Source organism: Rhinatrema bivittatum, chromosome 9 (assembly GCF_901001135.1).
Source record: "Rhinatrema bivittatum chromosome 9, aRhiBiv1.1, whole genome shotgun sequence".
Classification (NCBI taxonomy): Eukaryota; Metazoa; Chordata; class Amphibia; order Gymnophiona; family Rhinatrematidae; genus Rhinatrema; species Rhinatrema bivittatum.
Window position 1 is genome coordinate 136579070 of NC_042623.1, and position 24381 is coordinate 136603450.

At 41.6% G+C, this 24381-nt stretch overlaps 1 protein-coding gene across 9 annotated transcripts in view; it reads right to left on the reverse strand.

The window, feature by feature from the left end:
* Positions 1 to 24381, reverse strand: part of CAB39 (calcium binding protein 39) — a 226824-nt gene that overhangs the window by 23160 nt on the left and 179283 nt on the right. For all 9 annotated transcript variants that reach the window (XM_029615137.1, XM_029615130.1, XM_029615131.1 and 6 more), the window contains 4 exons: positions 23659 to 23827; positions 15582 to 15641; positions 8311 to 8376; positions 3774 to 3917 (listed from right to left, as the gene is read on the reverse strand). In XM_029615137.1, the coding sequence (XP_029470997.1) occupies positions 3774 to 3917; positions 8311 to 8376; positions 15582 to 15641; positions 23659 to 23827 (439 nt within the window). The remainder of the gene's footprint in view (positions 1 to 3773; positions 3918 to 8310; positions 8377 to 15581; positions 15642 to 23658; positions 23828 to 24381) is intronic.

The following is a 24381-nucleotide window of genomic DNA, read 5'->3' on the forward strand; positions in this document are numbered from 1 at the left end:
TGGTGCCAGTCAAAAGTTTCATAGAAACTTTTAAAGAAGTTTTCCGTACATAGGGCTCCATTACTGATGTCACCCATATGTGAGGACTAGCATCCTGCTTGTCCTGGGATAAAGGGAAAGTCAGAAATTAGCTGATACTTATCTGCCATCACATTCTGTTTCTATTACAGTTTTCAGGATGTAACAGAATGAGGTAAAGGGAGCAAAATATGGAAGTGGTTTACAGGCAGCAATTGTCAAAAGCTTAACTATCGGAGGTGCTTCTTTCACTTCATTATGATGATTCTAGAGGCTGGTGGTTGGAACAAATGCTGTATGGTGCTACAATGAGATCTGAAGTCTCACAGCAAGGTTAATCACAGTGCAGGCTGAATAGAGAAATCAGAACAAGTTAATTAGGCTATTAGATCTCTGTGTTCTGACCAATACAGCATGCTATGAGCTCAAGTTCATCTAGTTCAGATTTAGGTACAGATACGTAATGTAACAGGCAGGATTTGCCTGGTCTTTACCTGAAGGATTAAAGGGTTTACTACAAAACTATATTTAAATTTAACATACTTACAAGATCAAAATACCTCTTGAGCTAAACTATCATTGTTAGAGCAGACAACATTTTTGCTATTTAAGTGATGAAAAAAATGTCCTTGACCATATCCTCTGCTTGAATAATATATTTATCACTCCCACAAGAGGTACTCTTCTTATACATATTATTTGAATTCTTATGATTTTAGAAAAAAATTCAGCCTTGTTCTTTGTAAATTTTCTTACCTCAAACCCACAAGAAACAAATCACTTACATAAATAGCTGTATCTCATTGGAAGGTATAAGTGTACGTTATAAACTGAATAGTTTTAGATTAAAACAAAGTTTGAAAACTATCTTGACCTAGAACTTTCACTACAACACGGTGCCAGACATTCAAATATTCATGTCATTTCTATGTGAGCTACTCTTGGATTAAAAACAAAACAAAACAAAAAAAAAGACTGACATCATTAACAACCCTCCCAGCAGAGTATTCTAGGACCATTTATTTTGCTCAAAGAATTTATAATTTTTCACTGAACAGACACTTCTGCTGTATTTACTCCTTCTACATGTATGAAAGAGCAGACAGCATGGGTCACCTAACAGAAAGAAAACAGAGTTGCTTACCTGTAATAGGTGTTCTCCGGGGACAGCAGGATTTTAGTCCTCACACGAGTGACATAAGATGGAGCCCCGATGTGGAAAACGTATGGCAGGGGTTTGTCTCTAGTCTTGTAACACAAAAATATAATTAAAATAAAAAATAGGAGAAATCCAACTCCATGGGTGGTCAGGTTTCATGAGGACTAACATCCTGCTGTCCTCGGAGAACACACGTTATAGGTAAACAACTCTTTCTCAGAGGAGAAGCAGGATGGTAGCCCTCTCATATGGGTGAATCCCTAGTTACAGGTTGCTCCCAAACACAAAAGGGGACCAAAAGACACCTAACCATGTGCCAACGGGCACAACAGCAGCGGTGCCATTGGTAACAGAGGGGGAGACAGTGTAAACCCAAACAATGGGCCCTAGGCAGGAAGAGTTGGGTTCTACACCTTAAACAGGTTCCAAAGGGCAGACTGGCGAGCCTACTGTTGCATCAGCCATCCCTATCAAGAAGTAATAAGGTGTGAATGTGTGGAAAGAACTTCACATCACAGCCTTGGAAACTGCTCGCAAGTGGGTCACTGACGCTGCCATGGCTCTGACAGAATGAGCCTCGACATGACCCCCAAAATGCAGTCCCACCTGGGCATAACAGAAGGAGATGCAATATGCTAGCCAACTGGATAGTAGTGTCTGTTTGGCAATGGCAACGTCCAACCTATTTCTATCAAAAGAATTAAAAAGTTGGGTGAATTGTCTATGGGCTTTTGTCCACTTCAGATAAAAGGCTAAGGCTCGCTCACCTTGGTGCGAATGGGGCCTGGGAAAGAATGTTGGCAGGACGATTGGCTGGTCAAGATGGAAGTCTGTCACCACCTTAGTCAGGAGCATAGGATGCATTCGCAAGACCACCCTGTCATGATAAAACAGTGTAAGGTGGATAAGTCACTAAGGCCTGGAGCTTGTTGACCCTGCGTGCTGAGGTGACCGCCACCAAAAATATGGCCGCCCAGGTTAGATACTTCAGGTCACAGGTGAGCAGTGGCTCAAAAGGAGCTTTCATCAGCTGAGCTAACACCATGTTGCGGTTCCAAGACATAGCAGGAGGCTTCAATTGAAGCAGGCCCTGCATGAAAAATACAACTATAGGCTGTACAGAGATGGGCGATTCGTCTACACCTTGGTGGTATGCGCCAATTGCACTGAGATGAACCCTTTAAACCAGCATCCAATAGGTGTAGAAGGTAGGCAAGCAGTTTTTGTGTGGGGCAGGAGAACAGATCTAAGGCCTTCTGCTCACATCACTAGGGAAACCTTCTCTATTTCAGTGGACTTTCTAGTGAAAGGCTTTCTAGAAACCACCAGGACCCGAGACACATCCTCTGAAAGATCAAGCGACTGCAGGATTAACCTCCCAACATTCAGGCTGTGAATGACGGCCTGGAGGTTGGAATGCTGCAACCTGCTTTGATCTTGCGTGATGAGATCTGGGGAAGTCCCTGGACTTATCGGTCTCTGGACGAACAACTCCCGTAGGAGTGGAAACCAGACCTGTCTTGACTAATGAGAGGCTATGAGGATCATAGTCCCCCTGTCCTCGAAGCTTCAGATTCCCTTCATCACTAAGGGAATCTGAGGATACGCATACAGAAGACCCTTTCCCCAATGACGGGCAAGGGTGTCAGAGGCTGGTTTGCCGTCTAACCTGTAGAGGGAGCAAAACCAAGGCACTTTCCTGTTGCAGGGGGATGCAAACAGATCTACGTCTGGGCTCCCCCAGAAGCAAAATTATGATTCGCTAACCCCTGGTCCAGGGACCACTTATGGGGTTTGAAGGCTCAACTCAGACTGTCTGCCACCATATTCTCTGTCCCGGCCAGGTACATGGCCCTGAGCATCATCTTGTGTGACAGGGCCCATGACCAGATCTAGACCGCTTCCTGACATAGGAGGTACGATCCCGTGCCTCCCTGTTTGTTGACATACGTCATGCCTACCTGGCTGTTGGTGTGGTTCAGGGCAACTTTGTTGGACAGCTGATATCTGAAAGCCCATAGCGTGTACCTGATTGCTTCTAACTCCAGGCAGTTGATTTGACAAGAGTATTCCTGAGTGGACCAGAGACCCTGGGTGCTGAGCCCAGGGTGGATGCATCCGTGTTTAGGACAATTTGGGTAGGGGGACTTCAAAAAGAGATCCCCCGTTCCAGATTTGAAAATATCCACTACAAGACAATGAATCCCAGAGAAACACGGTGACTCAGATGCAATCCTGGAGGCTTTGAGTGGCCTGGCGTGCCATTGGGTTCATTGGGCTCTGGCATGTGTAAACATGCCAAGGGAGTGATATGGATGGTTGTGGCCATATGGCCCAACAGCCTCAACAAGTGCCAGGCTGACACCTGCTGTCACTGTTGGATCTCTACTGCAATCGTCAAGGTGACAGCCCTCTGGCGAGGCATGATGGCCTTGGCCTGAGCTGGGTCTAGCACAGCTCCTATGAAGTCCAATTGAAGTGAAGGACTGAGATGGCACTTTGCTTACCTTCAGAGGAACAATTTACTTCTTTTTAATTTTCAGTAATATTCAAAGACCTTTTTTTTAAGAAAATAAAATTCAGTTAGTACTAGTACCTTAAAGACATGAAATGCCTCAAACTGGATATTGCGACTCTTATCTCGTAGAAGGTTCATCATTAGTTTAAGATTTTCAGGTTTACTAATATATTTTGTCATAATTGTGAAGTTGTGTCTGTCCAACAATAGCTCGCCAAGCAGCTAAAAGGGATAGAAGGAAACAAATGTTAACAGTGAGCATTAACTATTTTGTGATTCTGTAAATTCTGAGTAAGAAAAACAATGTTGCATTAATCTTGCCTGTGATTGGCCGGGGGATGATACACAGCATTTTATTCAGTTATTCTAAAAAAGCTACAAAATTATATAATAAGACCAGACAACAGATTTCTGGAAATGAGCCATTTTATCATTCTGAATATGTCAACAAAAATATTTATGGTTAAATTCAAACAAGGGGAAAATAAAATCTCCTTAGTAATATCGAGGCACAGTGTTACTTTTTGGGGGATCTGTCAACATTACCAGACCTTTCCATGGCATACAAAAACTTTGTAAAGTTGGCTCTTATTAGCATGTAAATATGTATTGATTAAATGGGCAAAGGAAATATCCTCGTCATTAAAGTTGTGGAGAGACAAAATGATGTATGTGATGCAGATGGAGAGATAAGATTGCAAGGTGAACAAGGTTTTTTAAACCTGGCATTTTGTACACATTAAGCAGAAAAAAACGCCTCTTGCATACTGATATACTAGCAACATTGTCCACAAGTGTGCATGCTTTAAGGTTTTAGCTTTTTATTGGAATCTTTTGTAATGTTGATACTTTCATCTGTATTGTATTTTATATTGTCTTTTTATTCTTCTTTGCCTTAGAAATCTGGGCATTCAAATGGCAGATAAAATTGAATGTGGTCAAGAACAAAGTGGTGCACATGTGGAAGAGTAACCCACATTGTAGTTACATGATGTTAAGCTCCATATTCGGAGTTACCACTCAGGAAAAGGATCTGAGCATCCTGAGTAGACAATACTTTGAAATCCTCAGCTCAGTGTAGCACATTCAAACAAATAGGAGAAAATTATTTTTCACTTAAGATGGACCCTGACTGAATTTTCAAACCAAACTCCAAAAGATGTAGAAAGCATTCAATCAGTTTTTGCATGGAGTAAGAAAAAGGATCTAGGAATTTTCTTTCACACCAGATGTCAAACTTTTTCCATTTGATATCATATGACTTTCCAGTAAATTCATATCTAGAAATCAGAATGACCTGAAACAGTTTTTCACAGTAACCCTTTCATCATTCAGACTGTGAAACTAGAGATTGGATGTTGGGTTAAAGTAAAGAAACTTGGCTCTGGGTTATTAGGTTTGTAAAAGGTACTCTGTGTCCAAGCTTTTGGGTACAGATGTACGAGAGGATATACAAACAAGGGGTTTGTCTTACAATAAAGAGAGGTGATATCTACAAATAGGCCATGAGCAGAAGAAACTTTCCTGTTTGTGACTTCTGCACACAGATGCATGTTGGGTAGTCTCCAATAAAGATTCTATTTGCCATATCCTAATGTGGGACTAAGCTGTCTGACAGGTGACAGTTTAGTCTGTCACCTGGTATGAACTTCTTTCCCACTAGAGATATCCCAAGAGAGATATTTCAGCCCCACACTCATGCTACTTTCAGATACAGAAGGTAAGATTTCATTCTTCCCTGCTTCATTAAGAAGTACATGACTACCTGGATGTTGTCCTGGCCTAGGACAATTTTGTGGACTATCTTATTTATGAAGATCTTGAGTGCATTCAGAACAGTCCTCATCTCCAAGAAGTTCATACAACTTTTTTTCTTGGAGCAACCTATGACCTTAAGTATGGAGTTCCTTTAAATAAGCACCCCAACTTAGGCTGGAAACATAACTTGATGCTATTGAATTTAGATGGGTAATCCCTTTGTCAAACTGTGATGGATGAACCACCAAGACACATTACCTTCATAAGGTCCTGAAGTCTCTCAATAGTCAGACCACTGCATATTTAGGATTCATTGGGCTCATGATGGGCAAGCCATGAGCAAGAAGTGAACTGCTGTGACCTTGCACTAACAATATGGATCATGCTAGTGTCTTCTGACTCTGAATTATTTCTCCTGCACAGTACAGGATGTCCTATGCTCTTTTTCAGAGGAAGACCTTGGCGAGCCATGTCTAGTATAGCATCAGTGAAATCTATTTGTGGTGAGACATATAATTTGGGGAAATTTACTTCCAAGACCCGTGACTAACATCTGGAGCCTTCTGCTCCTGGCCTTGATCAGTCAGTTGTCCAAATATGTACTCCTAGTTTGTAAAGACAACTACTCCTAGACAGGACACTAATCTGGAAGTATTGAGACCCTACCACAAATGTAAACACACATGTCCCAGTTACAGAATGTAAGCCTCTCTTAGCCCACAGAATAGAGCTAGTCTCCATAACTTAGAAGTGCAGAACAGTATCTAAAGAAATGATACTGAACTTTTCTTTTTTTTAGGTACAAATTCAAGTTCATTAGTTCTTGGATGATCCTGAGCATCCTAGTTTTCTAGGTCTTAAATAAAATCCCTGCTTTCTCTCCTGTGGTAGAGCAGGTTCCACTGGATGCATTGCATGGAGCAGAAAAGATCCACCCTAAGTAACTACAAATGGAGACTGGGCCCAAATGCTCTTTTAGGAGGAAAACTGAGGCAGTTTCAAAAGGGCTCATTTTTGACAATCCAGAAGGCCCAGTTGTCAGGTTTTTTTTTGTTTTGTTTTGGGTTTTTTTTTAGAGTTATGAAAAAATGGCTGGTGTCAAAACATAGTAATTATAGACTATGAAACTGTAATTATGAGAAAAAGGAAAAGACCTCAATACTTGTATTTCTCTGAATTGGACAGTCAGAATATAAACCAGTTGTTACAATCATGGTCAAAAAAACCTCTTTTATATTTTATTGAAACTTTTTATTTTTTTCTAATTTTATTTAAAAATGACAAGACATATCGCGAGCCAAAAAACTCCTTTGGCAAATCAGCAATTCTAAGATTCTGGGATTGCTGAGATCGTTATGAATAACTTTCAATGGAATGCCATTATCTGACAACTTTCAAATTATTGGTGCCACTGTATTTTCAATGCAGCTAAACCGTTATATGTCTTCCATTCAATAGTCTAAAAAATGCCCAGTGAATGATTGTTTTAGGCACCTTGTCGGGTTGCCAATATGCGCTTAACATTCACATGTAATAATTTGATTGGCATGAGCCTAACCAGCATGGAATGTACTTATCTCAACGTGGAACTTTCTTCTTTTTCTTTAGATTTAAACCACAAGAGAAAGCTTTTTTAGGGCAACAGTTTTCAAAATATCTCAAGTTTTCCTCTTACTCTTCTGGTACTTGGCTAACTCTTTGGGACTCAGGCAAAAACCCAACCCTTGTTTTAGCAGGATAGCTATCAAGGTCTATAACTTGTTGGCGACCTTGTGAGCCCTATCTGCTGGGACAAGAAAATCTGTGGAAGTAATACGAGTAAAAACTGAATTCCTTTGGATTTCATTCTTAAACTTCTACAAACTGGAAGACTGATTGAAGGTGGAGATGTGAAGGACATCAGACATATTACAAGGGCCACAGCCTCCTTCACTTTCTTTGAGATTATCTCCTGATCAGAGCCAGTCAGTGAGTCTGCCCTGCACATACTGTGAAGCCTGTAAGTAACTGTTCTGCAGGCATCAACAGCCACAGCAAAGACTCCTATTGCTATCGTAACAAGTGAACTAGATACATCCCATAGTAATAACAGACAAAATTCTGAAGAAAAAAATTAAGTAAAAATTTGTATTTCACATCAGAGGATATACAAGCAAATCATTGGTTATGTAGACATGGTAGTGGGGAGAGCAGGATGACAGTATTGCATTATGAAAGAACTGCTTCTTGATGAGATCCAAACAACATTTCAATGTTACTGAAAATACCTAACTGGTGAAATCAACAGGAATAAAATATGAAAGGTCTGCCTAGGAAAAACAGTTTGAATGGTAAAATAGGCAGAAGCCTGAAAATGTCTAAAGGCCTAAAATAACGGTAACAGCAATCTACATCCTTCTCCTCTGAAGAATCAATAAAACAAAAGAGCAGATCTGCCAGCATGAGGAAAACCCTTGTGCAGGTACAAAAAAAGCCTTCTCAGAAAACCCCAGAAAAGTCCTACTCTGCATAAATCATAGGTCACAGGCTTGTCATCTAAGAAAAAAAGAAACCATTCACAAGAAATTTTGCCCCACTACTCTATGCCTATCTTTGCTCAGTTTTAAGCACGATCAGACTCATCCCTACTAAGCACTCAGCCCCTTACAAACTTGTCTGTGGCTGCTTGTTTATAAGCATCTCCAATTCCTTAGGGAATCTGCCCAAAATTAGAAAACACCATAATGATGACAGTTAAAATTAAAAAAAAAAAGTGAGATGTGCTTATGTTCTTTTATTTCCATTCTAAGCTGTACTGTGTAAAAGGGTACACAACAAAGATTACTACTACTTCAAAAAGCAAGCACATTTGACTTACCTTCAGTGACTGCCTCTTTGTCACATAATTTTCTGAATGAAGCAACTTCTCATACTCACTAAAGAACTAGAAAAACAAAGACAATTAGCACAAGTAGTACTGTGAATGCTATCCTTAATTTGACATGTTCATATAATGCACATTACAAATTCAGAACAAACATGTTTACCTAATCTCTTTACTATATAAAGAAGTTTGTTTATGCACAGGTTGGCTCATATAAAAAGACTGTATCAGTAATAAGAAATCAGTTCTAGGAATGATCAGTAGATGGGGATCTTCAACTGAGCTGTTCATAGATTGACAGATACCATAACACAATGGCAGGAAAGTGCTCCTTCTAATGGAGAAATCTCAACATACATTCCTGTTAATATCTGATTTTTAATATCACATTTTCCAGCTATTCTGAGGAATACAGTTTCAAGTATACATTATTGAGATACTCAGTTCACCTTCCAAATGTGGGTAAAATCTTCAAAATGAAAGAACAGAAGAAATCTTCAAACTATATCTCTGAATACTGAAAGGTAATGTTGGAAGAATCACAAAAATTAATATCTCATGAGACTAAGGCAGAGGGCTTTGGATACCGGTGCCAAAAACAAACTACTGCAGAGAAAGTAACCCTAGTAATATTTAAATTTAGAATTAAAGGAATTTTAAATATATGTATTTTATATTTTGATTAAAATAAAAGGTTAACATTGTTGACTGAGCCAAACAATTACACCAAGCTATGCAAATGGACTCCAGAAACATATATGACTGGGATGCCAAACCTCTGCATTGTAGATAGTTCATTATTCTTTCCTTCAGAAGAGTCTCCATTAATTTTCTCCTCTGCTGAGGTATGACTAGACTGCCTGTAGTTTCCAACATCCTCCCTGCTACTATTTTTCTGAAGAGAGACTATATCTGCCCTCCACTCCCATCTTCAAAGATCTATTGAACAGGTCTTTCCATGAACCTACTTGCGAGACAGCGAGTAACTTTCAAGCTGGATACACAGTTCACATAGGACTCCAATCTTTCTTCTTACAGATTCTAGTTTTATTCACAACAATCACCATACACAATGGTAAACTGCTTACTTCCAGTTCATGACAGAGAGGATTTCAGGAGCTGCCTTCTCCTGGAGACACGAGGCTTCCTGTTCCCAGCTGAGTTCTGCCCTCTTATCATATACAGCAGGCTCCCACCCTCAGAGTTCTCTCCCTCTATGGGGTTTAAGTTGGACTAGGCTAGATGCCTGGTCCCATACAGGTTAAAGGGGGGGGGGGGGGGGGGGGTGGGGCATGTAGGGCCACTCCTTTACATACCCTCTCCCTCAGGTTGAACCCATTGGGGTGAGTGCTACTACTCACCCTGGACCCTACCCAGGGAAGTACTTTTTTTGGCCTCCTGCCAGCTAAACACTGGATAGGGACTATAGGGTCATGCTCTTCCCCTCTCATTAGGACTATAGGGTCATGCTCTTCCCCTCTTCCCCAAACACCGCAGCCACCCATTGAGCCCTTTTGCCCAGTGCCTACCCACATTCCGTCAAATGCAACTTCTGCTCCAGGTTCCAATCCTTCTCTGGCAGGACTCTTCTTGTGGTGGCTTCAACTCTCTTTCCACTTTTTCTGACCCCTCTGCTCTGTCTTCAACTGCAATGAGGCTCTCTGGCCATTCTGCAGTGGTTGCATCTGGTTCCTCCACAGCACCTCTCTTTCTCTCTCTGGCCTCTCTCTCTCTGGCCAGTTTGTGCTGCTTCCAACAGGCCATTCTGTATTGTCTCCTTCCAGGCAGTCTGTGTTGCCTCTTTCAGGCCAGGCTGAAAAGCTCCACCATGAGCTCTCTTGCATCTCAGTCACAGTTATTGCAGGCTCATTCACCTGAGTTCCCTTCTCTTTGCTTGCACTATGCTGCCCTGTCCTTGCAACTCAGGCTTTTCTTACACCACCTATTCCAGGTCCAAGAAATTTGGCACCTTACGGCACTCTCTTGCAGTTGCCTCTGTCCTTCCAGGAGGTTTTGAAGCACAGCTTGCATTATGGCTTCCTTAAGCTCTAGTGCAGAGCAACTATCTTGCTGAGGGAGGGCTACACCCTGTTCAAACAAAGCGCACACCAACTCTGGCAGCTTTACTTTTTTATCTCTGTTTGAAGAGAAATGAGTTATTTGCCTTCTTTCTTTGAGGAGCCAAACTTAAAAAAAAAAAGAAAGCCCTGCTTGTCCAATAAATAACTCACTTTATTTTCCTGTCTTAGGAAGTGGACCTTCTCTCCTTATATGCAACAAAACCTTTACAACTATTATTTTTCTTCAGGCCCCAAGACACTGCTCTGAATATTAAAGAAAAACTTTTAAGCTCTTTGAATTTTGGGCTCTTCCCTGAGCCACAGTATTTTAACTCCTCAGTGCTTTGTGCACCGCTAGCAGCATTGCTTCTTTGGGAGGTCATAAAAAAATCAATTCTCTTTTTCTTCTCTAGTCTCTCTTCCTCCCTTTTAGATTTAGGTTTCTGCCTGTGCTGTCGCACAGTGCAGAAATCATATTAATAATTCCGAACTGACACCATATGTGGGATAGCCTAGTAATTTTCAGCCTGGAGACACAATCCACACAAGACTCCAGTCGTTCTTAAAGATTCTAACTTTATGCACATCAATTACCATATATAATAGTCAACAGCTTATCTCCAGCAGTGTTCTCATAGCTTACTTCATGACAGAGATGATTTCAGGAGCTGCCTTCTCTTTGAGATGTGCGGCTTCTTGTTTCCAGCTTTTATCCTACCTAGCAGGCTCCTGCCCACAGAGCTCTCTCCCTCTATGGGTTTTAACTTGGACCAGGCTAGATGCCTGGTCCCATACAAGTTAAAGGGGTGCAAAGGGCCACTCCTTTACCCTACCAGATTTCTCTGATTTTCCTTTAATATTCTAGGATGCATCCCATCTAGCACCATGGATGTGTTCACATTCTATTCCATTAATTCCGCAGACACTCTTCTGTAAACTGTATCGTATTCGTCCCACACCTGTATGTACTAAGCCAAGAATCCATGGTCCTTGTCCAATTCGTCCCACATATATATATATATATATATATATATATACCCTGTTTCCCCAAAAATAACAGTGTCTTATATTAATTTTTGCTACCAAAGATGCACTAGGCCTTATTTTCAGGGGATGTCTAATACCGTAGAGCTGCTGGCTGCCCCTGCGTCAGCCATGTCCCACCAGTGTGCTGTCAGAGAGAGGTAGGAGTGTGCAGCATTCATGGTAGTCAGCTTGGGCTGACTCTGCTGCTTTTGAACCTCTGCACACTGCTTGGAAGGGGTCCCCCGACTGGTACTGCCACCATCCCCAGATGTCAGTAATTTTGCTGCCACTGTCACTGCTGCCACATGGCTATTGGGGAGGCGCCGATTGCTGCTACTGACACTGAAGCCCATTCTGCAGCCTCCTCTGTGCAGGCCCCGTGGGCTTCCACTTTCTCCATGCTGATCTCGTACATTGTGAGAACCGCATAGAGAAAGTACTATTCTTGCACATTCCCAAAGATTACATGTGCCAATCACTAAAAAGTAATTTATTTTTTTTTACCTTTGCTGGCTGATGTTAGTTTTCTAATCGGTTGGTCACAGGCTTTTTTTTTTCCCACCTTCCCTTTCTTATTTTTTTGCCAATTCCTTTTATATTGTCCTTTTTTCTTCCGTATTTCTTTTCTCTCCATCTTCTTCCCTCAAACACAGTCAGGTTCTCATTCTCACATGCATTTCTCTCTCTCACACACACACAGGCTCTCACTGTCACATGCTGTCTCTCATACAATCATTCATACACAGTCTCTCACTGGCACATGCTGTCTGACTCTCACACACAGAGGCTCTCACTGTCACATGCTGTCTCTCATACAATCATTCATACACACAGTCTCTCACTGGCACATGCTGTCTGACTCTCTTACACACAGGCTCTCTCACTCCCACATGCTGTCTTGCTCAAGCATAGGCTGTCACTGTCACATGCTGTCTCTCTCACACACACAGAGGCTCTCACATGCTGCCTCTGCAAACATTCAGATCCTCACTCCCACACACAATCTCTCAACTCATCTCATACACACAAGCACACACCCTCTACAGACCCTCAGCCTCTCTCTCACCTCTGGGCCTCCTCTTCGCGGGTCGCCACAGGATGGGCTCTGCAGCAGCCCTGAACTTCTCGGGCCGCGGCAGCCCTGCTACCGGGCCTCTTCCTCGGCCCTGCTACCGGGCCTCTTCCTCTTCTTGGGCCGCTGCGACTTGGGATTCGCAGCAGCCCGCGGCGGCTCCTCCTCTTCTGCACGCGCTGATGCTCTTCCTTCTTCCTGCCCACTCTTCCTCTTCTTGGGCCGCTGCGACTTGGGATTCGCAGCAGCCCGCGGCGGCTCCTCCTCTTCTGCACGCGCTGATGCTCTTCCTTCTTCCTGCCCACTCTTCCTCTTCTTGGGCCGCTGCGACTTGGGATTCGCAGCAGCCCGCGGTGGCTCCTCCTCTTCTGCACGCGCTGATGCACTTCCTCCTTCCTGCCCACGCGGCTCCAGCAATGTTTACTTCCGGGGCCGCACAGGCAGGAAGGAGGAGTGCATCAGCGCGTTTGAACGCGATCTTTTTCTTCGGGCAAGGAGGCTCAGCGGCCGCATGAGCCTCCTTGCGCCCGGGAGCATTGGCTCCCCTCGGGATACCACTGCTTGCGTCTGCCCCTAATACCTTGGAAACTTTATTTAAAAAAAAAAAAAAAAAATGACGTCACAGGATTGACTGGCCCACCGGGGGAAGCCCGATCCCCCGATAGGTCAATCCGCTCCTGTTTACAAGGGATGGCTTACTTTCGGGGGAGGTCTTATATTTAAGAATTCGGCAAAATCTCTACTAGGTCTTATTTTTGGGGGATGTCTTATTTTCGGGAAACACGGTATATACATACTAGGGATGTGAATCGTGTCCTCGATCGTCTTAACGATCGATTTCGGCTGGGAGGGGGAGGGAATCGTATTGTTGCCGTTTGGGGGGGTAAAATATCGTGAAAAATCGTTAAAAATCGTTAAAAATCGAAAAATCGAAAAACCGGCACATTAAAACCCCCTAAAACCCACCCCCGACCCTTTAAATTAAATCCCCCACCAAATAACTTAAATAACCTGCGGGTCCAGCGGCGGTCCGGAACGGCAGCGGTCCGGAACGGGCTCCTGCTCTGAATCTTGTCGTCTTCAGCCGGCGCCATTTTCCAAAATGGCGCCGAAAATGGCGGCGGCCATAGACGAAAAAGATTGGACGGCAGGAGGTCCTTCCGGACCCCCGCTGGACTTTTGGCAAGTCTCGTGGGGGTCAGGAGGCCCCCCACAAGCTGGCCAAAAGTTCCTGGAGGTCCAGCGGGGGTCAGGGAGCGATTTCCCGCCGCGAATCGTTTTCGTACGGAAAATGGCGCCGGCAGGAGATCGACTGCAGGAGGTCGTTCAGCGAGGCGCCGGAACCCTCGCTGAACGACCTCCTGCAGTCGATCTCCTGCCGGCGCCATTTTCCGTACGAAAACGATTCGCGGCGGGAAATCGCTCCCTGACCCCCGCTGGACCTCCAGGAACTTTTGGCCAGCTTGTGGGGGGCCTCCTGACCCCCACGAGACTTGCCAAAAGTCCAGCGGGGGTCCGGAAGGACCTCCTGCCGTCCAATCTTTTTCGTCTATGGCCGCCGCCATTTTCGGCGCCATTTTGGAAAATGGCGCCGGCTGAAGACGACAAGATTCAGAGCAGGAGCCCGTTCCGGACCGCTGCCGTTCCGGACCGCCGCTGGACCCGCAGGTTATTTAAGTTATTTGGGGGGGGGGTTCGGGAGGGTGGGGGATTTAATTTAAAGGGTCGGGGGTGGGTTTTAGGGGGTTTTAGTGTGCCGGCTCACGATTCTAACGATTTATAACGATAAATCGTTAGAATCTGTATTGTATTGTGTTCCATAACGGTTTAAGACGATATTAAAATTATCGGATGATAATTTTAATCGTCCTAAAACGATTCACATCCCTAATACATACACACACACATACAAACATTTCGGGACCTATGGTTGTATTTGTCCTGGACCTATTATGGGCACTAGCTTAGATCACAAGACTGAAGATACCACACTCAATGGTGCAGTCTTAGTGCCTTCATATGAGGTCCATCAACACAAAGTGCTTCAACATTTATTTAAAACACTATTGTGCTGCATTGCTAATTTGAGTGAAATTATGTTTTGGGAATAAATTACCCCCAACATATATAATTCAAAAGGAAACAGTCTGATGACAGGAAAGCACTAAGAAAAACTTGGATCTTTATTTTTCTATCATCCGACCTGATCCAGATTAAAGTATTATTTATTTATTTATAACTTTTATATACCGAGGTTCAATTAACAGAATTAATTATCACTTCATGAAGTGATCCACTCAATACTTTGAGGTAGAGCATGAATTAAGATAGATTTATAAAGGGATTTTAAGGTTCCAATACTACCCTTCACTTTCAGTGCTGCTCATCCCAAAGTTGAACCAGTTATATATTTACTCCCAGTAATTAACTATCATCTACCCTTAAAGCAAGGCTGCATCATATGCCAAACAGCAGTCTAACCACATGCCCTTCCATGCAAGTCAATTTAAACATCAATACAAAGGAAGAAAATAAAAAGATTTCCAAAATCATTATGGTGCACTGAAGTTATCAGGGCAGTGAAAGTAAAGTAGAGACCAATAATTGATACCATGAGGTTATGACCCCAGAACCACTCTTAAATAAAAGCTAAAAAAAAAAAAAAATCTCCCACTAAACTTGCATAATTAATGTCGAAGAATACCTTTGTTCAATCATGATCATTAAACAAAAGTAGTAGTGTGAATTATTAAATTCTATATCTGAAGAAAAACAGCATTCATCTGCCAAATGAGACGTCACCAGGCTTAATTTATATTACTTTTAATAGTGTTAATGTAAATGTAAAACTAAAGAATTGTGTCCTTGAACATGGAACTCAGAACTTGGGAACAATTCATGATGGCAATAAGAGATATTTCAGAACTAAGGTGAATACATCAAAGTTCTCTATTCAGCATTTTCCAAGGTCTTTCATCAGGAAGATAGTCACACAACATGCATGCAAAGCATCAGGAATATATGTGGTTGCTGATTAGCTAGTTTTTGTTGTGGACACATTTGTGTATATAAACACTGCATTCCTAAAAACAAAGGTATTTACTTACCCTATCATAATGCTGTTCCAAAAATTCTGCACTGAGTAGTTTGTGTCTCGTAAGCAGATCCTAAAACAAATAAAATTATCAATAAGCCTAGAGGTTTATTAAAACATGTTTCACTGTTGTTCAGCACCAAGGATTGGACAGCTCATGTGACAGTCTGCCAATTTGAAATTAATAATGCTTTAAAATTCTGGAAAAAACATGAGAAAAAAAAAAGATGCATTTACCAGCTGCACAAATGTCAAACATACTTTCGTGTCTGTTTGGCCACCAGATGGTGTCCAGAACAGTTGAAGGTGCACGGTGCAAAGACAATCTGCTCTGTCTGTCAGGCCGCCCCCCCCCAACACACACATGCATACACCCATACACACACAGGCACACACAAAAGCTCACCTAAACACTCACAGGCAAAGGACAGATTATCTGGCTATTGACCAGATAATCTGACCACCACCAAGTACTGTTCGCTAATATGCTCTGTCTGCGAAGCCCTGTCTCTCATGCTCTCACTCACAGAGACAGGCAGGCAGGCATTGGCACACACAAGCACTGGCACACACACACACTGGTTCGCACATGCATATGCACACACACAGGCATCCCACAGGCCCCCCAAACACACACATACACAGGTGATCACAGTCACACACAAGCAGAAGCACCCATACACACAGGCCGATATAGTCCAGACTACCCAGAGCCACGTCAGGCACTTTTCACTAGGTTTCTTTATATACCAATAAATGGAGAACTGACATTTTTTAAATTATTCATTTTTATATACTGTTAATGCCTTTGGATACATTTTTTTTTTGGCCTGGCAGTTCTTCCTTTCTTGTTTTTCTTCCAGATGATTTAGAACTAGTGCCATCAGCTTTCATTTGCAACTACCTGGGAATTTTTCCCCTATTTTAAGAGACCATCTCTCTCACTGGTCACTGCAGCAATGGTTGTGAGATTGGAAGCCATGCATTAAAGCTCCTATCCACCAGAACTTTCCCTTATTGATGACTATTCCCCCAGGGACTGAATGCTGTCTTCACAGTATCCCCTGCTCCAGCCGAGCTGGGGTGCGGAAAACTTGATTTGGGAATCGAAACTGGGACCATCCATATGGCAAGAGGCCAAATCACTGGATGCATTTTATTTAAACACATCGTCAGACCTGGTGGCTTCATGGTAGTGTTGTGAACTGCCATTTGAAGGACACAGGATCAATCTTTCAGGTTATATCTCTCCCAGGGAAGGGTCCTAATCATTGTGCAATGGCAACACCTACTAGCCATACCTGGGGACCATATTTACAAGGTTTTGGAAGGAGCCCTGGTGCATGGCTCCCTGCAGAGTTGTCACTGCAATGACTGAAGAACTCTGGGAGGGGATATAGGTCTTTTAATAGGTCTTCCCAAATCGACCTTAAAACCACTGCAGTTACTTCAGAATGCAGCTGCCAGAGTCCTGACTGGTAAAAGAAAATCTGACCACACCAGTACTCTACAATTTACATTGGCTACCGGTAGAGAAAAGAATAGAGTACAAAGTTCTCACAATCCTACACAAGACTATTCATAAAGCAGACTACACAGCCCTGGACAATATTATACATTTACACAGGTCTTCACGTACGACAAGGTCAACGAGTAAACTTCAGCTTGATGTCCCATCACTACCACAAGCCAAACTGTCCTCCACAAGAAACAGAGCCATCTCCATCATCGGCCCAAAATTATGGAACTCGTTACCTCATCACCTCAACTCTCAAGAAAACTTTAAATCTTTTAAAAAAGATCTTAAAACTTGGCTACTCACCAAGTCTTGCAAAGATTGCACATTCAAAGACAGCTAATGATAAATCTATAGTTCACTTCCATTGCATGCCACACTTCGGGCATGCATTCTCCCCCCTACGACATCCTCCCCGACTTACAGAAACCTTTCTCGATTTTTCTGTATCAACCATCCCCATACAAGATTTGATCACAGTCATATTCCTAATTATAATGTATATGTTGGATGGTATTAGTTTATTGTTCTGAATCAGTTTGTTATTCCATTATTGATTTAAATGTAACAGGTTGTTGTAAATGTAAACCGGAGTGAAGGCAATGTCTGCTATACCTCGGTATATAAAAAAATGCTAAATAAATAAATAAAATTTTTTTTAAAAAAGGGGAAAACTTGGATGATTGCAAATGCTGAAGGCTCATAGCACTGCTGAATGGTAGAGGCCTGCTACGATTAATCTGGAAGTCGAAAAAAGTTGGAAGAAACTGGTAAGCCTTAAGGAAAAACATTTTTGTCAGTTATATAATGAATGTAACATCTCACTGAAGAATCATAAAAATAAAATAGCTTATAAGGGTGAAAACACTTCAGACAGATGTCATGACGACACTTTCAAACAAATTTAAATAAACACTCCCACATAGAGTGTCACATGGACTTGAGGGCAAAAAATGTATTGCCATGTATTACCATGCTTCAGGACATTTACCATTCATAACTTAATTCATTCATTCTTTTCTAGCCTCCACATGCAGTACTATTCCTCTTAGTTGGGTTCCCAACTCCTCTAAGACAATGAGGGTTACAGATTTGTAACCTATCATTAAAATCATCCATTGTACCTGAAGACTGGAGGGTAGCCAATGTAACTCCAATATTTAAAAAAGGCTCCAGGGGAGATCCAGGTAACTATAGACCAGTGAGCCTGACTTCAGTGCCGGGAAAAATAGTGGAAACTATTCTAAATATCAAAATCGTAGAGCATATAGAAAGACATGGTTTAATGGAACACAGTCAACATGGATTTACCCAAGGGAAGTCTTGCCTAACAAATCTGCTTCATTTTTTTGAAGGGGTTAATAAACATGTGGATAAAGGTGAACCGGTAGATGTAGTGAAGTCCCTCATGAGAGGCTTCTAAGAAAACTAAAAAGTCAAGGGATAGGAGGCGATGTCCTTTCGTGGATTACAAACTGGTTAAAAGACAGGAAACAGAGTAAGATTAAATGGTCAATTTTCTCAGTGGAAAAGGGTAAACAGTGGAGTGCCTCAGGGATCTGTACTTGGACCGGTGCTTTTCAATATATATATATAAATGATCTGGAAAAGAATACGATGAGTGGGGTTATCAAATTTGTGGACAATACAAAATTATTCAGAGTAGTTAAGTGGATTGTGATACATTACAGGAGGCCCTTGCAAGACTGGAAGACTGGGCATTCAAATGGCAGATTAAATTTAATGTGAACAAGTGCAAGGTGTTGCATATAGGTAAAAATAACCCTTGCTGTAGTTACATGATGTTAGGTTCCTTATTAGGAGCTACTACCCAGGAAAAAGATTTAGGCATCATAGTGGATAATACTTTAAAATCTTCGGCTCAGTGTGCTGCAGCAGTCAAAAAAGCAAACAGAATGTTAGGAATTATTAGGAAGGGAATGGTTAATAAAACGGAAAATGTCATAATGCCTCTGTATCGCTCCATGGTGAGACTGCATCTTGAATACTGTATATAATTCTGGTCGCCGCATCTCAAAAAAGATATAGTTGCAATGGAGAAGGTAAAGAGAAGGGCAACCAAAATGATAAAGGGGATGGAACAGCTCCCCTATGAGGAAAGGCTGAAGAGGTTAGGGCTGTTCAACCTGGAGAAAAGACGGCTGAGGGGGGATATGATAGAGGTCTTTAACATCAAGAGAGGTCTTGAACGACTAGATGTGAATCGGTTATTTACATTTTCGAATAATAGAAGGACTAGAGGGCATTCCATGAAGTTAGTAAGTAGCACATTTAAGACCAATTGGAGAAAATTCTTTTTCACTCAATGCAAATTAAGCTCTGTAATTTGTTGCCAGAGGATGTGGTTAGTACAGTTAGTGTAGGTGGGTTCACAAAAGGTTTGGATAAGTTCTTGGAGGGAAAGTCCATTTACGGCTATTAATCAAGTTTACTTAGGGAGTAGCCACTGCTATTAATTGCATCAGTAGCATGGGATCTTCTTGGTGTTTGGGTATTTACCAGGTTCTTGTGGCCTGATTTAGTCTCTGTTGGAAAGAGGATGCTGGGCTTGATGGACCCTGGGCCTGACCCAGCATGGCAATTTCTTATGTTCTTATGTTCTAACTGGTGTTGTACACTGACAATTTGTCAACTATTCTTCTGAGGATATCATGTCAGACTATGAGGCAAGATCTCAGTCAGATCTCCTCGACAGTGCATGTTAACACAGAGTCCTCAATTTGAACAAATTCTGCTTCTGTTAATTCATCATTAAATCAAAGAGTGTGTGGTACCCTATATACATCATTGCAGTGCAGATTTAGTTAACAGGAAACTATTTGGCAGCCATAAAAATAAACAAGTATCTTGAATGGAACTATCTGGTGGCCTTCCAGTCTAAAATATCTGCTTAAAGTGGCAACCATGGACCCCCATTATTTAGAAATGCCTATAGTACCTTAATGTAATCCACTCTGATGTATACTTTGAAGTGCCGAAAAGCAGAATATACAAATCTAAATAAATTGTTCTAACCATTAATTTATTTATTTATTTAGAAACTTTTATATACCGACAACCGTTTGCACATCGTATCGGTTTACAGATAACTTAAAACTATGATAGTGTAACTATCATTTAGGCATGGCCTTTACAGGGAACAGATAACACTTTTACATAAGAACAAGGTAGTTAAATATTGGTATATATATAAAATAAATTATGAAAGTACAGAATAAACAGGATATTGGTTATAGCAAATAATATAAAATATTATGTACAAGGGTGTGTTAATAGGATTAGGAGGGGTAACAGGATAAGAGGGATGAAGGGAAAAAGGTAGGAGGGGGGAAGAAAAGGGAGGAGGGTGAGGAGGTAGGGAGGGGTAATTAGGATTAGAGGGGGTAGAAGGATAAGAGGGAAGAAGGGATCAGGCATTGGGGGGAGGGGGAGGGTAAAGAGGTTGACGGGGATTTATTTATTTATTTAATTTAGCAGAACATCTTCAATACAGGAGGCACAGAAGCAGCACAGGAAAACAAACATTCATGATCTGCTGAAATTACTACTGAAACAGGAAGACTAGTTTCTAAGTAATGAAACTATAGTGTTCCATATCTATATTTTTAATGTAATTACTACATATCTGTAATCTTTTACATGAAGGCATGTATATTAGTACCCACTGGCTATGCTTTAAAATCTATAATAGTTGACAAATTGGGATTAAATGGCTATTTACACCGTTTTGTGAAAACATTTTTTAAAAATTTAGCAGTTTATAAAATAGCGCTACTAAATTGCATCTCACTGGGAGGCAAGAAAAGCCTTTTTGACTGTTGTAAAAATGCAATAACTTCATTTCTCTTCTGCCAGGGCTGGTAGCACTTAGAGCGCAAATGTGGTGGATGACATATTGACTACTTGTAGAGTCACCTGCCAGACTACTAAAAAGTTAAATAAGTAGCTCCGTAAACTGCTATAATCTGCTCTCTGGGATTAAGGGAGATTTATATAGCAGTGGTTCTCAACCCAGTCCTCAGGACACCTACTAATCAAGTTTTCAGGATATCCACAACAAATATGCATGAGATAGATCTGCAAACAATGGAGGAAATGCATGTAAATCTCTCTCATGCAAATTCGTTGGGGATATCCTGAAAGCCTGACTGGCTAGGTGTGTCTCGTGGGTTCAGTTGAGAAACCCTGCTATATAGAGCTTGGCCTATGTGTTCGCAAAGAAAATATGGTGGCAAGGAGAGGAGAACCAGGAAGACCAAATAAGCTTTTCTTTTGGTCTCCTCTGGAGAGGAATGCATGTCCTGATCTGTTCTCTCATCAAAGTGTTCTGCTGCAGAGTCAGGTCAAAGTAATAAGAAAGGCTGAGAAGGGGGAAGCTAAGATGGATACACAATTAACAAGTGATAACTTTCTTTTTTAATAACTTTTAAAGTCTAGCATGCTCTACAATGGCTATCCAAAGTTGATACCCCTTGAATATTTTTGACATTTTAGTGTCAATGCATCAGACTTTCATGCATTTAAATGAGGACTATATTTCCATCAACACACTCCACTCCACACCTTTCAGAGTCAAAAATGTTCTAGTGGGGAACAAAATATATACAAAACAAAATTAAAATTCAACAATTGGATAAGTCTCCACCCTTCCGAGTCAATAGTCGGTGGAGCATATTTGGCAGCAGTTACAGTGAGAGTCTGTTAGGATGGATCTTCACCAACTCTGCACCCTTAGATTTGTCAATATTAGACCATTTTTTTTACAAAACTGTTCAAGCTCTATCAAGGTCCTTGGGGAGTGTTGATAGATAGCAAGCTTCAAGTTCATTCCACAGATTTTTGATTGGCTTGAGGTCAGGGTTCTGATTGGGCTACTTCGGAACAAAAAGGTAAATGTCCTGAAGTGGCCTAGTCAGAGCCCTGACCTCAAGCCGTAGTGTAGCTTTAGGTCATCGTCATGCTGAAAGGTGAACTTCAACCGCAGTTTCAGCTTTCCTGCAGAGGGCAGTCGATTTTCCTCAAGGACTTTTCTGTACTTTTCTCCATTTACTTTCCTTTCTATTCACTGCCCCAGACCCTGCTGATGAGAAATATCCTCATAACACAATGCTGCCACCACCATGCCTCACAGCAGGGATTGTGTTTTCCAGGTAATGGGCTGTGTTGGGTTTGTGTCAAATGTAACACTTTATATTCAGGCCAAAAAACTCTTAGTTTTGTAAGACCACAAAACATTTAGCCACATGGCGTCAGTATCTCTAAGTGCTCCTTTGCCCAATTCAAACAGAATTCAAGGTGGGCTTCCTTGACTATGGCTTCCTTCTTGCCACCCTAACATACAGGCCAGATTTGTGGATACTTGCGATATTTTTGTTACAAGTACACTTTGACCATTCTTGGACACAGAAGCCTGTAGCTTTTTGAAAGTTGCTATTGGCCTCTTGGCTGCCTCCCTGATCAGTCTCCTTGCTCGGTCAGCCAGTTTGAAGGGACTGCCTGATCCAGGCAGTGTCTTCATGGTGCCATACACCTTTCATTTCTTAAATGTCTTGGCTGTGCTCCAAGGGATATTCAAGGACTTTGCAATTCTTTTATACCTATCCAAGGAAATGTGCCTTTCCACAACTTTATCCCAAAATTTGACAGCTACTTGGTGCTCATGGTTGGATCTCTGCTTTGAAAGGCACTACTCAGCCAAATTAATTTACCTGTCATGTGAATCAGTGCATTTTAACACAGGTAGTGCCAATTCATTTGGTGTGCACTTGTTAGAGAAAAAAGGACCACTCAGTAGCTGCACTTGCACTGGTTCTTTAATGTAGGGAACCAAAGCAAAAACAGGTATTTCCTAACTTATGGCTATAGGAGGGAATAACCAAAATAGACAGGGTATGGATTCCCTTACCCAGAGGCAGAGAGAGAAACCCAGAATAATAGCAAGCAGTCCTTCTAGTGCTACATCAAATCAATGTCCACTGCAAACTCTCCTGAGGCTTTGTGCCGGCAATAGCACTTCGAGGCTATTATTTAAGCATAGCTGTGTAAGTGGGGTGGGTTTACTCACAGCCAATGGAAGTTTGGCTGGGCCTAGCCCTGTTCACAGTACCTGGGATGCTACTAAATCCTCGCTTCCCCAATCCCTCATGAGCCAGCACAGCTCAAACCTGCTTCATACAATGCCAGACAACTTTCAAAATCCCGCAGTTCCTCACAGTGCTTTCAAAGGCAATTGGTTACACCACAGCTTTAAGGATTTAGGATTTCTCCAGAAGTACAAGGTAGGTGTGGTGGACATTTATCCAACCATATTGTTCTTTTTGTTTTTACTTCATTTTTTAAGGAATTTTGGGATATATTTTTCATTTGGAAGTTGTGGGGTAGGATGTGTGGATATATGGAATAAACACTGGTTTAAAACATTTTACTTCCAGGCTACTAATCAACGGTGCATATTTTGAAGAGGGTACAGACTTTCTACAGCCACTGTATATGTCAGATTGTCAAATTAGAAACAGGAGCAATAAGAACAGGAGCAGCTTGGGTTGCAAAGTACCTTGAATGTGGCAAAAGCATCTGAAGCAATGTCAAATGTTGACATTTCCACATATCTGAAGAAATCATAGAACTGCTCTGACCACAAGATGATTTTGGCCAGCGGCTCATGTCTGATGCATTCTCTTAACATTATTCCACAGTTTAGAGCGATTTCCGGGGATTCATACCTAAAAAATGACAGAAACTACTAAGAAAAAGAATGTCACACAAGCAGATATAAAATCAAATAGTACAATTTTGTCGCTTTTTCTAGATTAGTAAGCATGGGATCTACTTAGTGTTTGGGTAATTGCCAGGTACTTGTAGCCTGGATTGGCCACTGTTAGAAACAGGATGCTGGGTTTGATGGACCCTTACTCTGACCCAGTATGGCAATTTCTTATGTTCTAATGCATTTTAAAATATTGTTCACATAATTCAGTAAGCAGTTAAACTAATTTACTAAGTTCCTCTATTTTATTTATTTTCTGAGAGGATATTTGTGTTCAGTTTTTGAGAATTCCTCCCACATACATTTTTACTAGAGGGAGTGTCTAAGTAAATTAGGGTACTGCTATTTATCAAAAATCCATGCTATCACAGCGATATGTGATGAAAAATATGAATGCAATATAAACTGTTACAAACTGCATTCCAGAAGAGAGATTTTTTTTTTTAAAAGCAAAGGATGTGGCTATAACATATGAAGTGATAAAAACGAAGAAGGATCGGTATAAAAAGG